Source organism: Arvicanthis niloticus, chromosome 22 (genome assembly GCF_011762505.2).
Source record: "Arvicanthis niloticus isolate mArvNil1 chromosome 22, mArvNil1.pat.X, whole genome shotgun sequence".
Lineage (NCBI taxonomy): Eukaryota > Metazoa > Chordata > Mammalia > Rodentia > Muridae > Arvicanthis > Arvicanthis niloticus.
The window spans coordinates 50,257,878-50,280,146 of record NC_133429.1 but is presented as its reverse complement, the minus strand read 5'-3'; the positions used below and the strand labels follow the sequence as shown (position 1 = coordinate 50,280,146).

Here is a 22,269-nt window from a genome sequence, read left to right as displayed (position 1 = left end):
TGTGTGGTTTGTTTTTGTGGATTCCTGTCAAGTGAAAAGTGCATGAGACCATCCCTTTTCTTTGCTTCTTAACAATGGGTGGCTTTCTCTGTTTCTGACATTCTGTCAGAAGTAATGGAACCAAGCTTTATTTGTTGTGTTTTTAAATTTTTAATTACGTGTATGTGAGTGGGAGTTTGGGAATGTTATGTGCACGTGAGCGCAACGCCCACAGAGATCAACAGGGTGCTAGAGTTACAGGTGATTGTAATGTGTTTAGCATTGGTGCCTTGAACTCCCTCCCCTCTGCAAAAATACCAGGTTATAACAGTTAAACCATTTCTCCAGACCCTGTTTGCATTCTAGTCCTTTTTACTAAAGGGTTTTACTGGTGATCGGTACAAAGGAGGAAAAGTGTAAACAATTAGAAACAAAATCCCCAAACCCCGGTTTGGAGAAAATGAAAAAACTTGCCAGGCAGTGGTGGCGCACAACTTTAATCCCAGCACTTGGGAGGCAGAGGCAGGCGGATTTCTGAGTTCGAGGCCAACCTGGTCTACAGAGAGTTCCAGGACAGCCAGGGCTACACAGAGAAACCCTGTCTCGAAAAACAAAAACAAACAAACAAACAAAAAGCAAAAGCTCAAGCCTTGGGTTTTTATTCTTTTCCCACAGGTGGAATACTGAAAACTTGAAATGATTCAGAACTCATTCTCTTAAGAGTGACTAAATCCCTCCTAAACATTTCCCTTAGATGCCCCCATCAAAACCCACTGTTGGAACAATACTGCCATTTTATTCTAGTCTAGTAGGAAGTCTGGCCTTTATATTAGCAGGCCATGGTACATGTATAATCACTCAGGCTGTCCAGTTAGTGATCACTCCCGGCACCCTAGGACTTCCACCTCCGCTCAGCCCCTCCCCATTCTCCCAGCACAGGATTTGACCAGCCAGTCCGGTCGCGCCTGCCGACCGGGGAATCCGAGGCTACCCGCACGGGACAACCGCCCAAGATGTACGTACACATTGACCCTGATCCTATGGCTCCACCCTGCTCCGCCCTGCTCCACCCGGCCCACCAGCCTCTCAACCCTTTTCTCCGTGTAGCTCCGCCCTGCCTCGCTTGGCCCGCCCCTCGCTGTTATGAGCTCTGGGTCGGCGTGAATGAGAGATTTTTCCCGGAGAGACCACGCTTTCCCTCAAGCTCCCCAACGGCTCCGCCTTCCCGCCGGAGCCAGGCTCTTCCCAGCGTGCCCGGCGACTCCGGCGTGCGCAGATTTGGGAGGGCGAGGAACCCAGGGCCAGGCGGAGGGGCGCGAGGAGCAGGTTGGGAATTGTAGTTCTGGAGCCTCCGAGGGCGGCTGGAGACTAGACGCCGGCAGGACTCATTGTCCCAGTGTGCTCTGCGCCTCAGCCCGCGCGCTCGCAGCTTCTCGCTCTCTCTGCCCGCCCTCCGGCTCCCTTGCTTGCTCGCGCTTTCCTCGCGGATCGAAGAGACTCTAGCTACAGCTTGTGGCTGGGAAGGGAGACGGAGGCCGCAGCTCAGGGAAAGTGAAGCTGCAGTAGTGGCAGTAGGAAGATGTCGGGCGAAGACGAGCAGCAAGAGCAAACTATCGCCGAGGACCTGGTCGTGACCAAGTATAAGATGGGGGGCGACATCGCCAACCGTGAGTGCGGCCTCGGGGGTCTTGGAATCGAGGCTGAGAGGGAGAGGTTTGGGGCTGTCTCCGGAGGGCTGTAGCGGCTGGGTCTTGCGGAGTGAGCCACCGAGGGGCGCGTGCCGACGGCCAGGGGCGACGAGGTGGGGAGATCTGGTGTCGCCCTGGGGACCGAGCAGCCATGCCTGGGCTGGAGAGTGGAGGTGCGGGCCGGCGACCGCGAGGAGCGCAGAGAAGGGAAGGGGCCCAGGCATGCTACGACCCTAGGCGGTTGGTAAGGAGGCAAGGCGCGTAGTCTTCTGCCCATCACCTTTCGGTTTGTCGGATCTTTGCTCCTGACTGGCAGCAGTGAGGCCACCTCGAAAAGGAAGCGGCCAGCTGTTGGCGACGGAAGCGCCCCTCTGCCAGTCGCGGCTCTTGACCCGCGGGAGCCGAGCCGGCACGTGTTGCCAGGTCCCTGTGGGGATCGGTGACTCCCCACTTCCTCTCCTACCGTGCTTCCCCACCACGTGCTTTGCTAAAGTCTTTACTTTGGTCTTCTTAGTGGGGGGCCCCCTTCTCCCTTTGACCTAGCTCGAGGGACCGTTGGAAGACATGTCTGGAGCTTCTAACACAACTCTTAAAGATACCTGGCTTTCCTGTATGACTGACTACTGCCCCTGCCTGTGAAGGCGGCCTTTAATTTTTGTTCTTAGAGCCTTTACAGTGTTTAGAGGTTCTGCTTAGACAGCTGGGCAACCTGTCAATAATACTGAAAAGGGGTGGAGAGGGACACGGATTTTAGGATTATAAGCATTTTTTATGTGGTCTTTACTCTCAACAGTTGTCTGCCACTTGAGCAGATAAACTTTCCTGTTTTCTTTACAATTCTTCACCTCCACCCCCACCCCTTTATTTTCCGGGGCTTTCTGTGTAGCCCTGGCTGTTCTGGTACTCCTTTCTTAGACCAGGCTGGCCTGAGAGATCCGCCCACCTCAGCTTTCCAGAGTGCTGGGATTAAAGGAGTGTGTAACCACGCCCGGCTCTTTTCCATTTTTAAGTCACTTGAGATGAAAACTGTTTTAGGCCTTTAGAATGGTCTTGACAAAATACTTGAAGGTATTTAGGATGTCTTAGGTCAAATCTGAGTTCTTCTGGATTCCAAAGAATAACCAAAACACATAAGAAATCATCAAACCTAGAATTCCCATGTATCATAAAGACATATACAAAAATAATAACCTTATTTGGGGTGATGTTTTAGTATTTGATATTGGTTTGAATCAGACAAAATTTCCATCCCCACAGGCAGTTGTGACTCTAGATAAGTTTTGAATCTGGTTGCATGTTTTCTTGATATACTGGAAGTAAACTTTTAGCCCTCTGAATCTTTTGAGACCTTAGGTTAATTCCCCTGGGCTTATATACTTAGATGTGGGGAAATACAGCCACATAAATTATGATTACTACTTACTTAGTGTCTGGGGAGGGAAGAAGGTAACATTTAACAATGCTTCAACTTTGACTCAGCAATTCTCTACCTTCCCATTGTCCCCGACGCCTATAAATCTCTTCTGGTCTGCTTGCCTATAAATTTCTTCTGGTCTGCTTGTGAGTGTGGGGTATCTTGGGACCAGGACAGTCAGAGTTCCCTGACTGTGATTCTGCATTGCCATAGCATCCTTGGTGTGTATAAGGCCTAAAGCATATACCCAAGTGTCAAATAATTTACAGGAGAGGAGTGCTGACCTTTTTTTTTATTTTTGGAAGGGAAGGTAGAAAGTAGAGCTGAATGTAATGGTTCTCACCTTTAGTGCCAGCACTTGTGGGGAGACAAAGGCAGGCAGGTGTACACGGAATTGTACGACAGCCAGGGGTATGTCTCAAGAAAAGACATTAAAGATGGGTAGATTATTCCAGGACATAAACCTTTCCTTAATGTCTCTCTACCTTAGGACAATGAATGGCTATAGGGAGTTTTCGAAACTAAATTCAGTTCCTAGGCTGATGAGATGATGGATGAATGCAGGGCTGATGGGATTCTTCTGTCCCCAGGGGTGCTCCGATCATTGGTGGAAGCTTCCAGCTCAGGTGTGTCTGTACTGAGCTTGTGTGAGAAAGGTGATGCCATGATTATGGAAGAGACAGGGAAGATCTTCAAAAAGGAAAAAGAGATGAAGAAAGGTAAGAAGGGGAAAACTCTTAATGTCTCCTATTTGAACCCAGCCACCTAGTGGCCCTTCCCCTGCAAACCACCCCCCATCTCTCTTTAAGCTATTTGGAAATCTGAGAGCAAGTGGGGTGGGTACAGTTTCCTTCCCAGACTAAACTGAGTACTCTAAAGCAAGTCCCCTTGAGCTTTTCTAAAGGGCAGGGGATATTCCCAATCGAGAGCAAGGCAATAAGGTTGATGGTTCTTTTTACAGGTATTGCCTTTCCTACCAGCATTTCCGTAAATAACTGTGTGTGTCACTTCTCCCCTTTGAAGAGTGACCAGGACTATATACTCAAGGAAGGTGACTTGGTAAAAATGTAAGGTTAAGCCATTGTGAAGAATTTGTTATTTTCCTGCTTGTTCACACTGCCGGTTCCTAATGCAGTGCTGTCTTGTTTTCCAGTGACCTTGGGGTTCATGTGGATGGCTTCATTGCCAATGTGGCTCACACTTTTGTAATTGGTGTAGCTCAGGTAGGTAGCATGCTTTTGAACTTTGCTAAGTCTTGATAAGGGGATATACTGCCATTTGTTTTTAATCTCCGTTGTAGTGCCATGAAATTTGGTCACACATTAGTGGACTTTCCAGAATAATACAGGCTATATTTCTTTATTTACAGGGGACCCAGGTAACAGGGCGGAAAGCAGATGTCATTAAGGCCGCTCACCTATGTGCCGAAGCTGCTTTACGACTGGTCAAACCTGGAAACCAGGTAAGGTACTACTTCCTTGTAATTCTAAAGCTTAACAGAAGGAAAGATGAATTAGGCATCTAAAAACAGCAGTTAACTGAGTGCCTACTATCCATGCAAGGTATAGGGGATGTAATTTCTTCCTGTGGAACCTATAAAAGCCACTCTTAGATTTTTGTTTGTGTGTTTTGGCCCCAAAATAATTTGAGCTACATAACTGAAACAGTTTTTTACAGTTGTATGTGAGTGCCGGGTGTGTTGGTGTGTGCCTTTGTTTTTGCTTTTCCTTTCTGTGTGCTGAGTACACACACTGTACTCAGTTTGTATTCATTCTCCTGATTAAATTCTTTGTGTCCTTCTGATAACAACTTCAGAGTTTTCTAGCACTTTGAAGGTACCTAGCTTATGGTAAGTTAGGCTAGTTGTTCCTATTATTTTTTATATTTGATTTTTTTTATTGGCTATTTGCATAATGGTTAGTCTGTAGCTGTTGAATCAGATGCAGTCTGTGAACTCAATTTTTGAAGTCATCTTTTCCTCCCTGGTGTCCCTGATTCCCCTGGGATCACCATGTGTGGAATTTTCTCATCTGTAGACTAGGAAAAGTGTCAGGGACTAGTAGCTTGGATGAGAGGGCTGTTAGGGTCAGCAGGAAGCTGTAGTGCGCGAGGACCCTCTGCACTCAGCCTGTTGGCCTGTTTGATCCCTAGGACTTACTTGATAAAAAAAATAGGAACTGTCTCCTAGAACTTACATTTATGATTTAGTAATAATAAATGTATGTACACAAACACATTAAATAAACATGTTTTCTTTTGCTTGTCTTGAAACAGCTCGTATATTGTGTATGTTGGGCAGGTTCTCCTGCCTCTGCCTCCCAAATTCTGGGAGTAAAGGCATGCACTGCTTTGCCTGGCACAGATTTTGTTTGTTTGTTTGTTTGTTTTTGGAGACAGGGTTTCTCTCTGTAGCCCTGGCTGTCCTGGAACTCACTCTGTAGACCAGGCTGGCCTCGAACTCAGAAATCCACCTGCCTCTGCCTCCCAAGTGCTGGGATTAAAGGCATGCGCCACCCCCGCCCAACTTTTTTTTTTTTAATTAAGAATAAACTTTTGTTTTTACTTGTTCTCTAAATGCCAAGGCCAATGATTCTCACACAACCCCATCATTTCTACAAACAAACTTAGATCTAGGGGAGGGTGCCATATACCTTTATTCCCAGCACTGGAGAGGCTTCCAACTGGGCATCTAAGAATGACCTTTATAGGTTCCACGGGAAGAAATTAATTATATCCCTTGTCTTGTTGGGAAATATGCGTTTATGACAAGGTTTCTTCACTAAATACTTGCTTAGCTTTGGACAAGTCAGTTAACGTTTTTGAGTCTGTTAACCTGTCCTCGGATTGGGGTGTACATCTGCTCTGTTCTTAAGTGTTGTCTACTTGGATCATGTTTATGAGAGCAGTTTTTTGGGCGATGAGACAAGGTTTCTTCTGTGTGTAGCCCTGCCTGTCCTGGACTCACTCTATCCACCAAGCTGGCCTTGAACTCAGATCTTCCTATCTCTGCCTCCCAAGTGCTGGGAATAAAGGTGTGCACCACCCTCCCCTGGATCTAAGTTTGTTTGTAGAAATGATGGGGTGGTATGAATCCTTGCCATTTGATAAGAGGGTATTAGAAAGTCTGTTATGAGAAAAGGCTAGAAAGCAGATAGTCTCACCTTTGATTTGCTCTTGTACTTCTAGAACACACAAGTGACAGAAGCCTGGAACAAAGTTGCTCACTCATTTAATTGCACGCCAATAGAAGGTGAGACCTCAGATAACAGGGTCAAAGGTCTGACCATAAATAGTGTAGAATTAAGGCTTTATCCTGGCTCTAACTTTGTCTAAGGCAGAAACCTCTCTGTGCCTTCTTTCCGTAGTCAGGTGTAATTGCACCATCAAACTACTTATGTAAGTGGGTTTGGAAGCCATTGGGGGCAGTACAGCCCTATAGCTGGTACCATAGTTTTTTATCCTATCTGCAGGTATGTTGTCACACCAGTTGAAGCAGCATGTGATTGATGGAGAGAAAACCATTATCCAGAATCCTACAGACCAGCAGAAGTGAGTCCCAACCCATTTGCCTTTACCATACTGTTGGGTTTTGTCTGTCTGTGACCCTACTTTGATCAGGGTTCCCTTCTTCAAACCACTACAGGGTACTCTGGGGTGTTTTGTTTTTGTTTTTGGATCTCAATTATTATGTCTGTGTGTCTTTAACTCCTGGAGCTGGAGTTAAAGGCAGTAGCAAACCCACCTACCTGGTTTGGGTGCTGAGAACTGAACTTGGGTCCTGTAAAGAGGAGTGTGTGTGTTTGTATTTGGGGGGAACTGATGTCACTGTGTGATATGACTGGCCTAGAAATTGTAGCAAGGCTTCTGCCTCCTGATGCTGAAGTTACAGGCTTGCTCCCCTGTATTTGGCTTTTATACTCTTAGGGTTCCCTCTCTGTTCCTTTTAGGAAGGACCATGAAAAGGCGGAATTTGAGGTGCATGAGGTTTATGCTGTGGATGTCCTGGTCAGCTCAGGAGAAGGCAAGGTAATGCCAGAGTTATCAAAAAGGATGACTTTTTGAAGATGTGTTCACCAGACCAATTTGACCTGACTGACTTCTCTCTCTTAGGCCAAAGATGCAGGACAGAGAACCACCATTTATAAACGAGACCCCTCTAAACAATATGGCCTGAAAATGAAAACTTCACGTGCCTTTTTCAGTGAGGTGGAAAGGCGTTTTGATGCCATGCCGTTTACTTTAAGGTACTACAATGGCAAGAATAGTACTGCGAAACCAGTCTGACTCAGTTTGTACACCCAGGAATGGTTTCCCCATCCCTTGGCCCTCCCTCCCTCCCTCTCCTGCCCAGACCTGTAGCTCCTGCCTGAACACACGTCCTCTGTTCCACCCATCTCCTTGTTGAATATAACACAGAACAGCCCCAGTTTCTGCACAAGGATAGCAGTGATTTTAGAACATGTGTGACTGAGTGTGGTGGCAAATGCTTGTGATGCCAGCACTCCATAGGCTGAGGCAGGAATATCAAGGCAGCCTGGGCTACATTGAGCAAAACCCTGTCTTAAACAGCAGGGTCACTTGATGTGTGCTATAGGTTGTCCCCTGGCCTCCACACCCATTCCCTGCCCCCAGCATACATGCAGTCCTACAAGGTGTTAAGGAAACCTGAATCCTGTTTTTCTCTCCCCAGAGCATTTGAAGATGAGAAGAAGGCTCGAATGGGTGTGGTAGAGTGTGCCAAACATGAGTTACTACAGCCATTTAACGTTCTCTATGAGAAGGAGGGTGAGTCCTAAGGGTCTTCTTTCAAGAGTTCCCTCCTTGCAACTTCAGAAAAAGCTAAGTAACTTTTTTTTCCTATAGGTGAGTTTGTTGCCCAGTTTAAATTTACAGTTCTACTCATGCCCAATGGACCCATGCGGATAACCAGTGGTCCCTTTGAGCCTGACCTGTACAAGTCTGAGATGGAGGTCCAGGATGCAGAGCTGAAGGTTAGTGTTGAATGGAAATGCGGTCGTGGGACACTTGCCATCCTGGAAAGATTTCCAAAGGGCTGCACTTTGTTATCCCACATTGCTCAGAGTTTGCCTTCTGTTTTCCAGGCTCTTCTCCAGAGTTCTGCAAGTCGAAAAAACCCAGAAAAAGAAGAAAAAGAAGGTGTGTGAAGTTAAAATGGGTAGGGTTTGAGCTCACCCCTGCTCTGACTGAGAGACATCAGCATACAAATCAATCACTTGTCTCTCTCCTGTCTCCAGGCCTCTAAGACTGCCGAGAACGCCACCAGTGGAGATGCATTAGAAGAGAATGGAGCTGGGGACTGAGGTGGGTCCCCTCCCCAGCTTGTCATTCCTGCCTCACCCCCTCCCACCGCACCCCAGGCTCTGTCAAGTGCAGTTCGTCTTCTCCACCCAAGACTACCAGCAGAGCGGGGGTCTTCTGCCCTCATCCCGGTCCCCCACCCACCCACCCACTCCTTTCAACAAAAAACCAGCTCCGACTGACTCTGGTGTTGGGAGGCCAGGCTTCCCAGCCACCGAAGACTACTTTTAGTAGAAAAAGAAATTGAATAATAAAATCAGGAGTCAAAATCCACCGTCGTCAAGCCCCTCTTTCTAGCCTTTTCTACTCTGCTTGGTCAAGGTTTGTGGCCCTACTACAGGACAGAAAGGCGAAGTTAGCCACCAACATTGAAACCTCAGCTGAGATTCTTATGTCACTGGTAGCATTTCTCACTCTTGGGGTTTTTTCTGTTCCCCCTGTCTGTCATCAAGTATTTAATCTGCCCTCAAAGAGGGCTGGCTGTGGCAGATTCTTCGTGACCTGCTTAGTTAGGCAGGGTATCTGCTTAGGCTCTTTCTATTTCTAGAAGCTGAATTCTCCATTAAGAAGAGATTTTTATCTATTGAATGGATCCTCGTTTGTAAAACTTCGAGTCATTTTTGTTCTGTGGAGTCCTTCAACCCTTCCACCTATTTTCACAAAATTGTAATTCATGCCAACCATGTTTCCTGCCTCTGAATCCAGTGCATTTTCCCTCACTTGATTTTAGGCCCTATATTGAAAATCCCAGTGGGTTTTTGTTCCCTGTTTAAATTGTTTTGTGTGTATGGTGGAGTGGAGTTGGTTTGAAACAGGGTCTCACTAGCTCCAGCTGGCTTCAGACTATGTCAACCAGGCTAGCCCTCAGAGATCCACCTGCCTCTGCCTCCTGAGTGCTAGAATTAAAGGTGTGCACCACCACACCCAGCTACGTATTTCTTGTTCCCTCCCTTGAAAGAAAAACCAGGAACCAGAGGAGTAGAGAAGAGAACTGACTTTCTGAATCTGTGGACTTGGATGACTTGCTGGGGGTTTTAGAGAAAGGTTTCGATTTGTATCTCTGGCATGCTGTCCCAGGGAACCAAGGCCGAGGTTTTTGAAATGACATGGCATTAAAATAAATTTGAATTTGTTCACTGTTATGTGTTCTCTTTGTGGTGGGAATGGAACAATTTAAGGCAGGATTTCTCTGTGTAGCCCTAGTTCTAAACCAGCCTGTCTTGGACTCAGGCACAGACACACACACACCTGCTTCCTGAGTGCTGGAATTAAATCCAAGCATCATCACTGGTCGGTCCCTTTCTCCCCCACCCCCCACCCCCAAGCTATGTTTAAAGCTTTTCCTGCTCTTTGATAGAGGTTGGAAGCATGTCACTCAAGGAAGTGATGATCAACTGAAGGGCTATCTGGGCTTATGAAACAGTTTTTTCTCTAGCCCTGGCTGTCCTGAGTCCTTGTATAGACCAAGCTGACCCAGAACTCTCAGATCTGTCTCTGCCAGTCTCCCAAGTGCTAGAATTAAAGGCAGATGCCATATCAACTGGTTTTAGAATCTCAATGAGCACCTACCTGTTAAGCTGGAATACAAGCATGGTTAGGACTGGGGCACTTAACTATGCACTATAAAAGCAATATGGCAAGTTCGCCATGAGATCCTGAGTCGTAGGACGGCAGTCAATGCACTGCTGGGGATCTCTGTACATGCTAGGCAGGCACTCTAACAGCTGTTACACAAGTTTTCAGTGTCAAGCTATGGTGGTTGGAGTAACTGGTTAAAATGATTTAGTTTTACTACATACAAAGCAACTCCTGAGCCATGAATACTTAAGTGAGCAAAGCTGAAGGATAAATATTCATGTCCTCTAAAACAGTGGTTTGGTTTTCCTGGACTCTTGAAACAGCTACTTTATGAATTATGTTCTTAAAATCATGGTAATAATATTCTTGCCTCAGCCTCTGGTCGGGGTGTTCTTGGTGTCTACCACCATACCTGATTGGCTGTTGGCTGTCAGTGGGCATTCTGATTTAACACGATATGGACACGGTAATGTGGAAAAGTCTTCCTCAGTTTTTCTGCAAACCCCAAACCACCATAAGCAAACTAAATATGAGCCAGATTCCTTCAGAGTTCATATAAACTGGTAATAAGGATGGGTTTGTAATTTTTTTTTCTCTTAGTTTGAGACACTAGCTCAGGCTGTAAAATCATTCTGTTGGGATTTTTATCTGGATTTTTAAAATGTGAGCTCCAGGTGGAACTTTGGCCCAGTTAACAGTGATTATCTGGCATACATGAAGCCCTAAGGTTGGGTTTGCAGTTCTACATAGTGTGTGCCCACAATCCCAGCATTCAGAAGGGGAGGCAAGAGAGTTGGAAGTTCAGAGGCATCCTTAGCTATTTATCAAGTTTGAGACCAGCTCAGGATACATGAGACCTTGACTCAACAGAAAACAGGAGGCTGAGGCAAAAGAGTCATGAACTCAAGTCAGCCTGAGCAATTAATTTAGGTAAATCCCTTCTCAAAATTTGAAGGTCTATCCTTTAGGCAAGAGGCAGAAGCAGAGGGATTGCAGTGAGTTAAGAGGCCAGCTTGTCTGGAGAGATGGCTCAGGGGTTAAGAGCACTGATCGCTCTTGGGTTGAATTCCTAGCAACCACATGGTGGCTCACAACCATCTGTAATGAGATCTGATGCCTTCTGGTGTGTCTGAAGACAGTGACAGTGTATTCATATACAATAAATAAATCTTTAGAAAAAAAAGAATAAGAAATTCAAAGGACTAAACTGGGTATGGAAGTGCCCACTATTCATCCCAGTATTCTGGAGGCAAAAGCAGACAGATCTTGAGTTCCAGGAGAGACAAGGACTATCTTTTAGACCTTGTGAAGAAGGAAATTTGAAGGGCTACATTCAGTAGTAGTTCAATCTCAGCAGTTTGTCCTCAGACTTCGTTTTGGGGTTTTTTTTTTTTTTTAATGCATTTGATCAAATTTACAATATCAAGTGTGATTTTTTTTTTAAATTTTATTCTATGTATATGAGTACACTGTTGCTGTCTTCAGATACACCAGAAGAGGGCATCGAATCCCATTACAGATGGTTGTGAGCCACCATGTGGTTGCTGGGAATTGAACTCAGGACCTCTGGAAGAGCAGTCAGTGCTCTTAACCTCTGAGTCATCTCTCCAGCCCCGGTTTTTTGTTTGTTTGTTTGTTTGTTTGTTTGTTTGTTTTGGGGGGGTTGTTTTTTGTTTTTGTTTGTTTGGTTGGTTGGTTGGTTTTTCGAGACAGGGTTTCTCTGTGTCGTTTTGTTTTTAAGACAGGGTCATTTTACGAAGTTCTCGTTTTCCTGGAGCTATGTAGACCAAGCTAGCTTCAAATTCAGAGATCCACTGAGTGCTAGGTTCATACACCACCATACTTGGCTACAATGAGGAAAAAATGTTAAACCACTGAAAAGGAAGGATTACAACCAACACAAAAATCTCTTAAATTTAGAGCTAAGTGTGGTTGTGCACAGTTTTAATCCTAGTGCTTAATCTGGTTAGATTTAACTGGCTAATCTCTTGAGGTTATGTCATCTATGGATCATGGCTGGTGAAAGCTACATAGTGAGATGAGATCCCATCTCAAAATAAAAGTCTCTTAAATATTTTAACAAGATGAAGTCTACTTAAGTTTCTGGGGTTTTTGTTTGTTTGTTTGTTTTTAAAAGCAGATTGGCCTTGAACTTGCTATGTGTCACAAGCTAACAGAATTTATGATCTTCCTGCCTCAGTCTTTGTGCTATAATGCCTGCTCTCCCTTTCTTTGAGATTAAAGACATACACCACCAGAAATGGCCTTTTCTCCCTTTTTGTTTTTGTTTGTTCGTTTGTTTGTCTGGGGGGGGGGGGGCTCATGACAGGTTTCTTTGTTGGTTTTTTTGTTTTTTTTGGGTTGTTTTTTTTTTTTTTTTTTTTTTGGTTTTTTCGAGACAGGGTTTCTTTCTCTGTGTGGCCCTGGCTGTCCTGGAACTCACTCTGTACACCAGGCTGGCCTAAAACTCAGAAATCTGCCTGTCTCTGCCTCCCAAGTGCTGGGATTAAAGGCCTGTGCCACCACTGCCCCGTGTCATGACAGGGTTTCTTTGTGTAGCTGTAGCTGTTCTAAAAATAGGTCTGCAGATCAGGTTGGCCTCCTTACAGAGATCTGCCTGTTTCTGCCTCCTGAGTGCTGGGATTAAAGGTGTGCACCACCACCACTGGCCCTCTCTTTCTTTTTAAATTCTTAACTCTTCCATAATTTTGGGAGTTTTTTGTTTGTCTCATTGTTTTTGTTGTTCTTGGTTTTGTTTTTGAAAGGCAATTTCTCTATCTAACAGCACCGACTGTCTGGGAACTTTGTAGACCAGGCTTGCCTTGAACTCACAGAGATCTGCCTGTCTCTGCCTCCTGAGTACTGGGATTAAAGGCATGCGCCACCACTACTCCACTAGCCTTTAGTTAGTCAGCAGATGAGCTTTGTGGTCAGAAATCTCTAGTGACGTTGGCCTCAAAATAATCAATGAGGACCAAAGTTGCTTACTGATTCTCTTCCTAAAGAACTAATCTACCCAGTGGTGGCACGTGCTTTTAATTCCAGCACTTGGGAATTGGTAGGCAGAGACAGGTAAATCTCCGTGAGTTCAAGGCCAGTCTGACCTACAGAGCTAATTCCAGGACAGTTAGGACTATACAGAGAAACCCTGTTTCAAAACAAAACAAAATAAAACAAAACAGAATTGATCTACCACCTGTAATGGCTATTCTTGGTTGTCAATTTAACTACATCTGGAACTAAAACCTAAAATTGGAAGGCATATCTGTTTTGGGGTTTTGTTTGTTTGCTTATGGGTTTTTTGTTTGTTTGGTTTTTTTGTGGTTTTTCAAGACAGGGTTTCTCTGTGTAGCCCTGGCTGTCCTGAAACTCACTCTGTAGACCAGGCTGTCCTCGAACTCAGAAATCCGCCTGCCTCTGCCTCCCAAGTGCTGGGATTAAAGGCATGCACCACCACCGCTCGGGAGATCCACTTATAATCTTGGTCTTTGAGGTAGGAAGGTAGATCATTTGAACTGGGAAAACACACTCTTCTAATCCGGATCTTCTGTTGAGAAGACACACCTGAAATCCGGATCATTAATTCAGATCTAATCTGGGCCAGGACTATTAGAATCGTATATAAGGACATGGAGCAAAGAAGCTTTTGCTCTTTGCCAGTTTGCCCTCACCTGTTAGCAAGTCTGTTCCTTCTTTGGGATTCCAGCTTCTAACAAAGAGGAGATAAGACACCCAGCCTTGGGGGCTGAACAGCTACTGGATTTTTGGACTTTCTGCTCACAGCCAGCCAACTTGTAAGTCATTCATTTTAATAATACTCTCTCTCTCTCTCTCTCTCTCTCTCTCTCTCTCTCTCTCTCTCTCTTAGATGTATAAATTCTATAAATCTATAAATTCTGTTGCTGTTGAGAACCATGACTAAAACACTACTATAAAGGGGACTTAAAGGCTTCTTAAGAGTTCTAAACCCTTAAGACCCTCTCAAAACAAAGGAGGAGTAAGTAACAGGTGTAGTCCAGAGGACCTGAGTTTATTCCCATTCCCAGCACCCAGGTGGGCAGCTCAAAACAGCTTGTGAAATAGACTCAAGGGATCCAATGTCCTCTTTCAGGCCTCAGCTGGTACCTGCAAGCCCTTATATCCATACCAACATAAAGACACAAATTAAAAAAAAAAAAATGCTAGGTATAATGGTTGAAAACCAAATACCATGATTATGTCCTTTTGTAGTATGAAAGCTTTCTCCGCTTGCCATTTTCCATCCTCCGGTTTCTAAATTTTTGTTTCGAAACAGGGTTTCTCTGTATAGCCCTGGCTGTCCTGGAACTCACTAACTCACTCTATCAGGGTGGCCTTGAACTCAGATCCTCCTGCCTCTTCCGCGGGAAAAGCGTGTAGCACCACCTCCTGGCTCTAAAATCTTAAACCTTTTAGAAATTGACTGACACACCGTTTACCTGGTGGATGGTGGAAAGGTCAAACAGAAGTGATAATTAGGAACTATTTGTTTATGTATTTATTTATTTTAGGCAGCGTCTCATTATGTAGACCGGATTCACAGAAATCCATCCATCTGCCTCCCAGGACTTGTTAATAAAGGTGTGCACCTCCAAGCCAGGGCAAAACTAGTAATTTTTACTACAAGCCACGTCTATTAATAGTAAATGGAGGCATTTACCAAGAAACTACAACTCCCATAAAGCAACGAGGGAGAAGACGGAGGTTATTTTTTTCCGCCTACTTTTTCTCAGTTCCATACTGGAAACTGGTGCTCGTGCTGAAATAATACAATATCCTTAAAATAGAAGGAAAGGTGGGGCTTGATAACGCGCACTAAAAATGTTTTGTACCCTCTAGTAAGGCAGCCGGAAGTCACTGTCTGGAGCAGCCCCGCCCTAAGGGAAACAGAAGAGGCGGCTCGGAAGTGACGACACCGAGCACGCCATTAAATAGCAGTAGGCCGTACTCCCCGCTCTCTCCGTCTTAGCGCCATCTTCCTTGGTGAGTCGCCTTGTTAGCCTGTGTTCGGGCTTCGAGTTCAATCCATTAACATCCGATCTCCGCATTTACTATCATCACAGCGGACTAACGGCAATTTCCCCCCCTTTCTTTCTAGAGACTCCTGCGCCATGAGAGCGAAGGTGAGCGGTTTTTAAGTGGCGAGCTTGGGCGGTAGGAAGGAATTGTGAGGCGGAGAAAGTCGGGCCGTGAATCTCCGCCATGGTCCCTCTGCGGGTTTCTAAACGGTTTGCTGCGGGTTTTCACGGAGCCGAGTCGAGGCTTGAGCCCCTGCTGGAGAAAGGGTGGGGTGGGAAAAGAAGGGATTCGGGTCTGAGATGGAGCCGGTGTCGCACCAGCTCTGGTCCTTTGTCAAGCCCTGTTTTCCGAGTGGTTTAACGTCCTTACCGGACCCTGTCGCTAACGTTCTTTTTTGTCTTCTCACACGATCGTGTCTTTAGTGGCGGAAGAAGAGAATGCGCAGGTAGGTTCGTTTTAAGACTACGTTGGGGTGGTGGGGTAAGGCTCGGGGTGGGACGTTTTGTACTTGGAGGAACCAGGAGTTTCGGCGCGGTACAGCAGAGCTAGTGCTTGCTAACTGCATCGTCTTTTGTCTCAAGTGCAGATTGATAGACGTAAAGAGAAGGATAATTCAGTGTTGTGTGCTTTCCGTCCCAGGCTGAAGCGCAAGAGAAGAAAGATGAGGCAGAGGTCCAAGTAGAACCAGCTCGTGCACCCACGACGCCTGCGGGAGCAGAAGCGAGGGATGCTGCAGGCCGGGACACCGGGGACAAGCTGTTGGACTGTAGCTGCTGTCGGTACTGAGTCTCGGCAGACCCGGAACGTCGTCACCTCGCCGAGATCACCTGGGGAAATGACTGCCTTTCTTACAACCAAACCCAGTCCCGCTGGCCCTCCGCCCCGGACCTCTGGCATTCCGGACTAGTTCTGTTCTCTGTTGTGGCCAAGTGTAACTCGTGTACAATAAACCCTCTTGCTGTCAGCTGAAGAATCAAATCGCTGTTACGTGTTCTTTGCGGCTCCTTTGGGTGGGGAGTTGTGTAGTTGTGTGTAGGCAGCAGCCTGGGTGTCTGATCCGGCTGGAGCCGGTTGATCTTTAGTGTGCGCCCGAGGCGAGGCTTAAGTTACAGACTTGGTGCGTTCACAGCGCCCCTCCTACGTTTTGAGGGTACCATTGCTTAGAGATGGACACTGCGAGTTCCGGGTCCGGCGGAGTCGTGTTACCATGGTGATGCGCAAGGCTTGCTGGGAGCTTCCTGCGGCTAGAAGCACGCAACTTGGACCATAGAGTGTGTTTCCGGGTCTGGTGGCTAGAGCGTCCCTTTCTTCCGCAGGAAGCGGAAGAACCGTAGGGTGGGCGGCTCTTTGTCGAAGCTAGAGGACCGGCAGGCGGCAGCAGCAACTACGGCGGCGGCGGCAGGTGAGGGAGGCGGGAGACTTAGGTGGAGGCCGCGCCCGGAGGGGAGGAGTCGGGGATGGCCCAGCCGCTGGGCTCCGTCGGGCCACACGAGCCTCCCCGAACCCCCCCGGAACCGACCTGGCTCTTCCTCGTTACCCAGCACAGAGCCCTTTTTCTGACTGACCTCGCTTCCCGAGCAAACGCCAGCTCCGTGACGTCACAGCCCTGCCCATCCCCTCAGCTTGATGTCACCCTGAGCCCCCTCCCCTTCCACTTTTCGCTTCCTTAGTGTCCTAGTCACCCGGTCCACGGCTGAGTGCTGGCACCGCATCACGGAGCCGGCCAAGCCAGACGACTTCCAGGAAAACTCGTAGGACTTTTCGTGAACTCTAGGGTGTTGGGGGGCCGTCGTAGTCACCGCCCCCAAGTCTAATCTCGCCTTCCCACTGACAGTACTCAGTTGTTGCCCTTGTGCAGCCTTCAGGTCTGGCGTTCCGAGCTACAACCCTAGATCGGACTTTGAACCCCCTCCCTATCCTTCTCATCTTGAGGTAATCAGAAACTGTTTTTGTTTTTCAGTTCAGCTTCCCAATCTTTATTGGTCGGTTCTCGCTCTTATCCTTCTTAATAGGGGCTTCTCCCTATGATAGAGCTCACTTTGACTCTTAAGAGAGCCTAAAAGCCGCAAAGCTCTTACCTTTTTGTCAGAATTCACTCCAGTGTATGAAAACCACCTCATAGCCCTCTCACGTGTTTTTCCTTGTTCTACTTAAATCTCCGTTTTTTTTGTTTTGTTTTTGTTTTGTTTTGTTTGTTTCTTGTTCAGAACCCAGCAGTGATGTGGAGGTGGAGACTCACGGGAGCCCCGGACTTCACCTGAGCTACCTCAGGTATTAATTCTGGGATGATGGGGTGAGGAAGACTATCATATCCAGTCATCTGCTTCTGGTGGGACTTGAAACAGGTCAGGCTTTGAAGGCGTTTAGTCTTCACCTGGTCGTCATTTATATATAGTAAGGGCTAGTTTCTAACCACTTGTTTCTTTTATTCTGGGGCTACTCTTCCCATTTTGCATATTCTTGTGTATCTCTGACTTCTAATCTGGTTAGTCATTTTAGGGAAATCTAAACGCAAAGTCAAGGAAATGGGGTGTGAATGGGATAGGTCAAAGAAATCAAGAAAGGTATCTTTATTCCCAACGGAAACTAGGAACTTCTACTATTTGACCAGTAGGGGGAGCCTGAGTCTTAGTTAGGGAACATTTAGAAGATGAGACACGTGGTAGCAGGAACTCCCAGTCTTACTTAGGGGTAGGGAGAAGGGAGGGCTAGAATTAGGGCAGTGGACTGACATTCCAGAGCTCTCTTGAGAAACAGGAGACTTAAAAAGCTTTTATAGAGTCTATAAATAAAGAGGATTTTTATGGGGTAAGGAGTGCTATGGATTGATACCAGTGGGATCTTCATGGAGCAGGGTGGAGAATGGGAAAAGAAAGGTCACCGTTCCTGTGAAATTAACTCCTTCCCACCTTGACCTTTCCACAGTTTGTCCTGGGGATCTAGAAGTAGACTGTTCAGCCCAGAACGCCCTTCCTTGAAATGAGGGTGTTTGTGTGTGGAACAGGCTGGGAGATGAACAGGTTTAAGGGTTACCCTGTAGCTAGTGACACCAGTCTTTTTAACCAAGGATTTCTAAAATGTGTGGAGACTTGAGCTGAGTTCACATAGAAGAGGGATTAAGGGAAGTTCTGTCTCTGGTGTCACTTCATCCACGAGTTCTCAAAGCTAAACAGCCCATGGTAGAGCAGTATTACCAGTCTCAAGTCTGTTCACACACCAACACCTGTTTTAGTTTCTCTCCCACGACTTAAATAAGAGAAGGTAAAATCTTAACACTGTCCCCTCCCCGCCCCCTCCTTGGCTGATCCTCAGAGTAAGATGAAGTGGCTTCACCCCAGCTCTCCCTCCTGTGTTAGCCAGGCAAGTGTGAATCACTCCAAACAAGACCAGGTGCACAAGGGCCTGGGCGGGACTTCTGGCATGTCCTTAGATTCTCCATCTCCAAAGCCATTGCCCCAGAGGCCTGCCCACTGTATAGTCAGGAGAGTGGGAGCTTTCCAGAGGACCCCTGTTTGACACGGTTCTCTTTTATTAACAGTCGCCAAGAGTGGCAAGAAAAGGAAGAAGACCCTGAGTTGGGGGGGACCAGGATGCCTGACCGGGACAGCTATGCCAACGGCACTGGGAGCAGCGGTGGAGGCCCTGGAGGTGGTGGCAGTGAGGAGGCCAGTGGGGCAGGGACAGGCAGTGGGGGGGCCACCTCAGATGCCATCTGTAGAGACTTCCTGAGGAATGTCTGCAAGCGAGGCAAGCGTTGTCGTTACCGCCACCCGGACATGAGTGAGGTATCCAACCTGGGGGTAAGCAAAAATGAATTTATCTTCTGCCATGACTTTCAAAACAAGGAGTGTAGCCGCCCCAACTGCCGTTTCATCCATGGCTCCAAGGAGGATGAGGATGGCTATAAGAAGACAGGAGAGCTGCCTCCTCGGCTGAGGCAGAAAGTAGCCGCTGGGCTGGGTCTCTCACCTGCTGACCTACCCAATGGTAAGGAGGAGGTCCCTATCTGCCGCGACTTCCTCAAAGGCGACTGTCAGAGAGGAACCAAGTGCAAGTTTCGGCACCTGCAAAGGGATTTTGAGTTTGATGCTCGAGGTGGAGGAGGCACTGGCTGTGGAGGCCCAGCAGGCTCTGCTCCCCCAGGACGACGGCACGATCTCTACGACATCTACGACCTTCCGGAGAGGGGCTTTGAGGACCACGAACCAGCCCCTAAGCGCCGGAGAGGTGGCTGCTGCCCCCCTGATGGCCCCCATTTTGAGTCCTATGAATGTAACTTGGCCCCGCTGCGTGGAGTTGAGTGCAGACTGCTGGAGGAGGAGAATGCCCTGCTCAGGAAACGTGTGGAGGAGCTGAAGAAGCAGGTCAGCAACCTGCTGGCCACCAACGAGGTACTTCTGGAGCAGAATGCCCAATTCCGAAATCAGGCCAAGGTTATGACCCTGAGCTCCACTGCACCAGCGACTGAGCAGACCCTGGCCCCCACTGTGGGCACTGTGGCCACTTTTAACCATGGCATTGCCCAGACTCACACTACTCTGAGCAGCCAGGCCCTACAGCCTCGTCCTGTGTCCCAGCAAGAACTTGTTGCTCCTGCTGGAGCACCGGCTGCTCCCCCAACTAATGCTGCACCTCCTGCTGCTCCGCCACCCCCACCTCCACACCTGAACCCAGAGATCACACCGCTGTCAGCCGCTTTGGCTCAAACCATTGCCCAGGGGATGGCACCCCCACCCGTTTCCATGGCCCCTGTAGCTGTGTCTGTGGCCCCCGTGGCTCCTGTGGCTGTGTCCATGGCCCAACCCTTAGCAGGGATCACAATGAGCCACACTACTACTCCTATGGTGACTTACCCCATCGCTTCCCAGAGCATGCGCATCACAGCCATGCCACACTGACAGGACCTACGGACACTCTACTCCCTGTCACAGCATCTGAGGGTTGGGGTCAAGGGGCTCTTCTCCACTTGCATAGCCCTCCCAGGCTCTGTCCGAAGGGCCACTCAGAAACTAGGACAAGAGACTACAAGGAGTATACTTGGTAGGAGCATCTCCTGAGGCAGGGTTGTGCTGGTGTGTTCTCTCCACTCTGGAGAGGGTCCTCTCCTTCAGGCCTCAACTCAAACAGGCTTGCATAGGAGTTGAGACTGAAGCCAGCAGAAAGAAAGGACTAAGGGACTGTGTTTTCTCATAGGAAGTTGGTGGTGTCCCTGGTCTTGTTTTCATTGTGAACAGCACAGATTCCAGCACTGGTGTGGGAGAGAAAAATTCCCCACCCAGAGAGAGAGCCAGGAAAGATCAAGAAAGCGAAAGTCAGTGGTCAGGAGCGAAGACCTTATATGAGCCTTCAGATGGTTTGGGGCCCAAAAATACTCCTGGGCCCCTGGATAGGCTGGGACCATAGTACTCCAACCCAGACTAGGGGAACATTCACTTACCTCGCTTGGCCTGGAAATCTGTAGGGCAGTGCCCACTACTTTCCAAAGAAGTAAAAGAACGTTATTTTTTAACTAAAGAAGTGAAATTGCTTTGATGGCTGTTGGGGAAGATTGGAGCAGAAAGTAGATGTCATGCCAGAAAAAAAAAAAGGTTAAAAGACCCACCCCCAGGTAGCCTGGGTAAGATGTCAAACGGCCAAATGGGGCTTTGGTTTGGGGAAGGCACTTTCTGGGATAAAAGAAGTGGAGCCACCTAGTCTAGTTTAAAAATAACCCTGTCTGTTTCTAGTCTCTGTCTTCATGTGCTATTCCCAGGTTGCCTTGGTAACCAGGGCTCTTAGGGTCATTCAGGGGGGCAGGTACTAAGGAGGGTGTATGTGCTGAGATGGGGCTCTGGGGTGTTGTGTAGTTAACAGATGCCCTTATTCAAACAGCAGGACAGGTGGTGTTGCCTCTCCAAGCTGTTGATGGCGGTTTATGTCTTCCTGCTCCAACTGCTGCAGGGCCAGTGCTTTCGGCTTTCCAGGCTTCAGAAGTGCTAGGCAAAGAGAGGCATGGTGGCATAGCTCTAATCCTAGCACTTGGAAGGGGATGGGACCTGGGGATCAAGAGTTAGAGGTCAGCCTCAGCCACATAGTCAACTCCAGGTCAACCTGAGGCCTTATTTTAAAAGTAGTAATAATAAAAAGGTCACTAAGGCCAATGGCTCCATCTGTGGCTAACAGAACGGGGGAGCAGACTTGGTATAGGAAGTGATACTGGGTTGTGCATACTTCCTCCATTACGTCTCTAATTACCTATTGGCTCTCCCGTCCGGTTGATCACTCAGGATGGTCACACCTGGGATTGGAGATGGGTGCTAGATCATGCTCAGTCACTGAGAAAGAATGTTTTAAAATTAGGGAATTCCATAGGCACATGCCTGTAATCCCAGCTACTCAAAGGCTGAAGAGAGGAAATGAAAACACAGACAGAAGGTGGGATGGAGAGAGGCCCAGGGAGTAAAGGAGGACACGTGCTGCCAGTCCTGCCTGCTCCCTGCTCCACATAGGAGAGCCAGAGGACCCAGGCTCAGTTCCCAGCACCATATGGTAGTCCACAACTGTCTCTAACTCCCAATTCCAGGGCTTCTGATACCCTCACACAGATAAATATGCAGGCAAAACACCAGTGAACATAAAAATGACTTATGTATTAAAAAAAAAAAAAAAAGAACCAAATCTTGTAAGTAGCCTCTGGACTTCACACATACTATAGCCTGGCACATGCTCACACATTTTTTAAAAATTTATGTATTAATGGTTTTTGAGATAGGGTTTTCTGTGTAGTCCTGGCTGTCCCCGAATTTCATCTGTAGAGTAAGCTGGCCTCCAATTCAGAGATTCACCTGACTCTGCTTCCCAAGTGCTGGGATTAAAGGTATATGTCACCATGCCTGGCAGATACAATTTTTTTAAAGTGGGTAAACATTGTTTTATGTATTTTAGAAACATCTTGTTAAACTTAATGTTTGTTTTTGACACAATTTTGGATTATTAAAAGAGACGGCTTATGAATGGTTAGGAATATTATTACCTATACACCACCATGAACTCTCAAGTCTTACCATTGGGGTAAATATTTGGGGATTTCTACCCCACCTTAGATCATTTAGTTCCCCAATGAAAGACATAAAACCTTCATATTCATAATAAGCCTTAAGGCACTAGAGCTGGACAGATATCAACTCTCTATGCTATTTTGTCTACTTCTTGTTACTAACCCCGAGATAATACTTAGCATGTTCCATCTGGGCCGCTTCTACTCCCAACTGGCCG

The 22,269-nt window shown here is 47.3% G+C and overlaps 2 protein-coding genes and 1 long non-coding RNA gene across 5 annotated transcripts; all 3 read left to right on the top strand.

Moving 5' to 3' along the window:
* The first annotated feature begins 1,374 nt into the window (after window positions 1-1,374).
* On the top strand, window positions 1,375-9,536 carry Pa2g4 (proliferation-associated 2G4). Its single transcript, XM_076920657.1, has 13 exons — window positions 1,375-1,646; window positions 3,672-3,800; window positions 4,043-4,148; window positions 4,235-4,304; window positions 4,451-4,543; window positions 6,268-6,331; window positions 6,552-6,630; window positions 7,029-7,107; window positions 7,192-7,325; window positions 7,772-7,866; window positions 7,945-8,072; window positions 8,184-8,238; window positions 8,337-9,536. The coding sequence occupies exons 1-13, from the start codon at window positions 1,559-1,561 to the stop codon at window positions 8,342-8,344; spliced, it is 1,128 nt and encodes a 375-aa protein (XP_076776772.1). The 5' UTR covers window positions 1,375-1,558; the 3' UTR covers window positions 8,345-9,536.
* Window positions 9,537-14,857: 5,321 nt separating this feature from the next.
* LOC143436374 (uncharacterized) lies at window positions 14,858-15,993 on the top strand. The gene is made up of 4 exons (XR_013106458.1): window positions 14,858-14,979; window positions 15,095-15,119; window positions 15,438-15,460; window positions 15,655-15,993. It is a non-coding gene; the product is annotated as an uncharacterized LOC143436374 (long non-coding RNA).
* A 215-nt stretch (window positions 15,994-16,208) lies between these two features.
* Zc3h10 (zinc finger CCCH-type containing 10) lies at window positions 16,209-22,008 on the top strand. 3 transcript variants are annotated; one of them, XM_076920654.1, is made up of 3 exons: window positions 16,209-16,417; window positions 17,223-17,286; window positions 18,554-22,008. In XM_076920654.1, exon 3 carries the CDS (start codon window positions 18,606-18,608, stop codon window positions 19,911-19,913), a length of 1,308 nt encoding a protein of 435 aa, XP_076776769.1. In that variant the 5' UTR covers window positions 16,209-16,417; window positions 17,223-17,286; window positions 18,554-18,605; the 3' UTR covers window positions 19,914-22,008. The 3 variants fall into 3 exon arrangements, with proteins under 3 accessions (XP_076776769.1, XP_076776770.1, XP_076776771.1); XM_076920655.1 differs by lacking the exon at window positions 16,209-16,417 and adding an exon at window positions 16,424-16,947; XM_076920656.1 differs by lacking the exon at window positions 16,209-16,417 and adding an exon at window positions 16,424-16,947 and having other exon boundaries at window positions 17,223-17,360.
* Window positions 22,009-22,269: the final 261 nt, after the last annotated feature.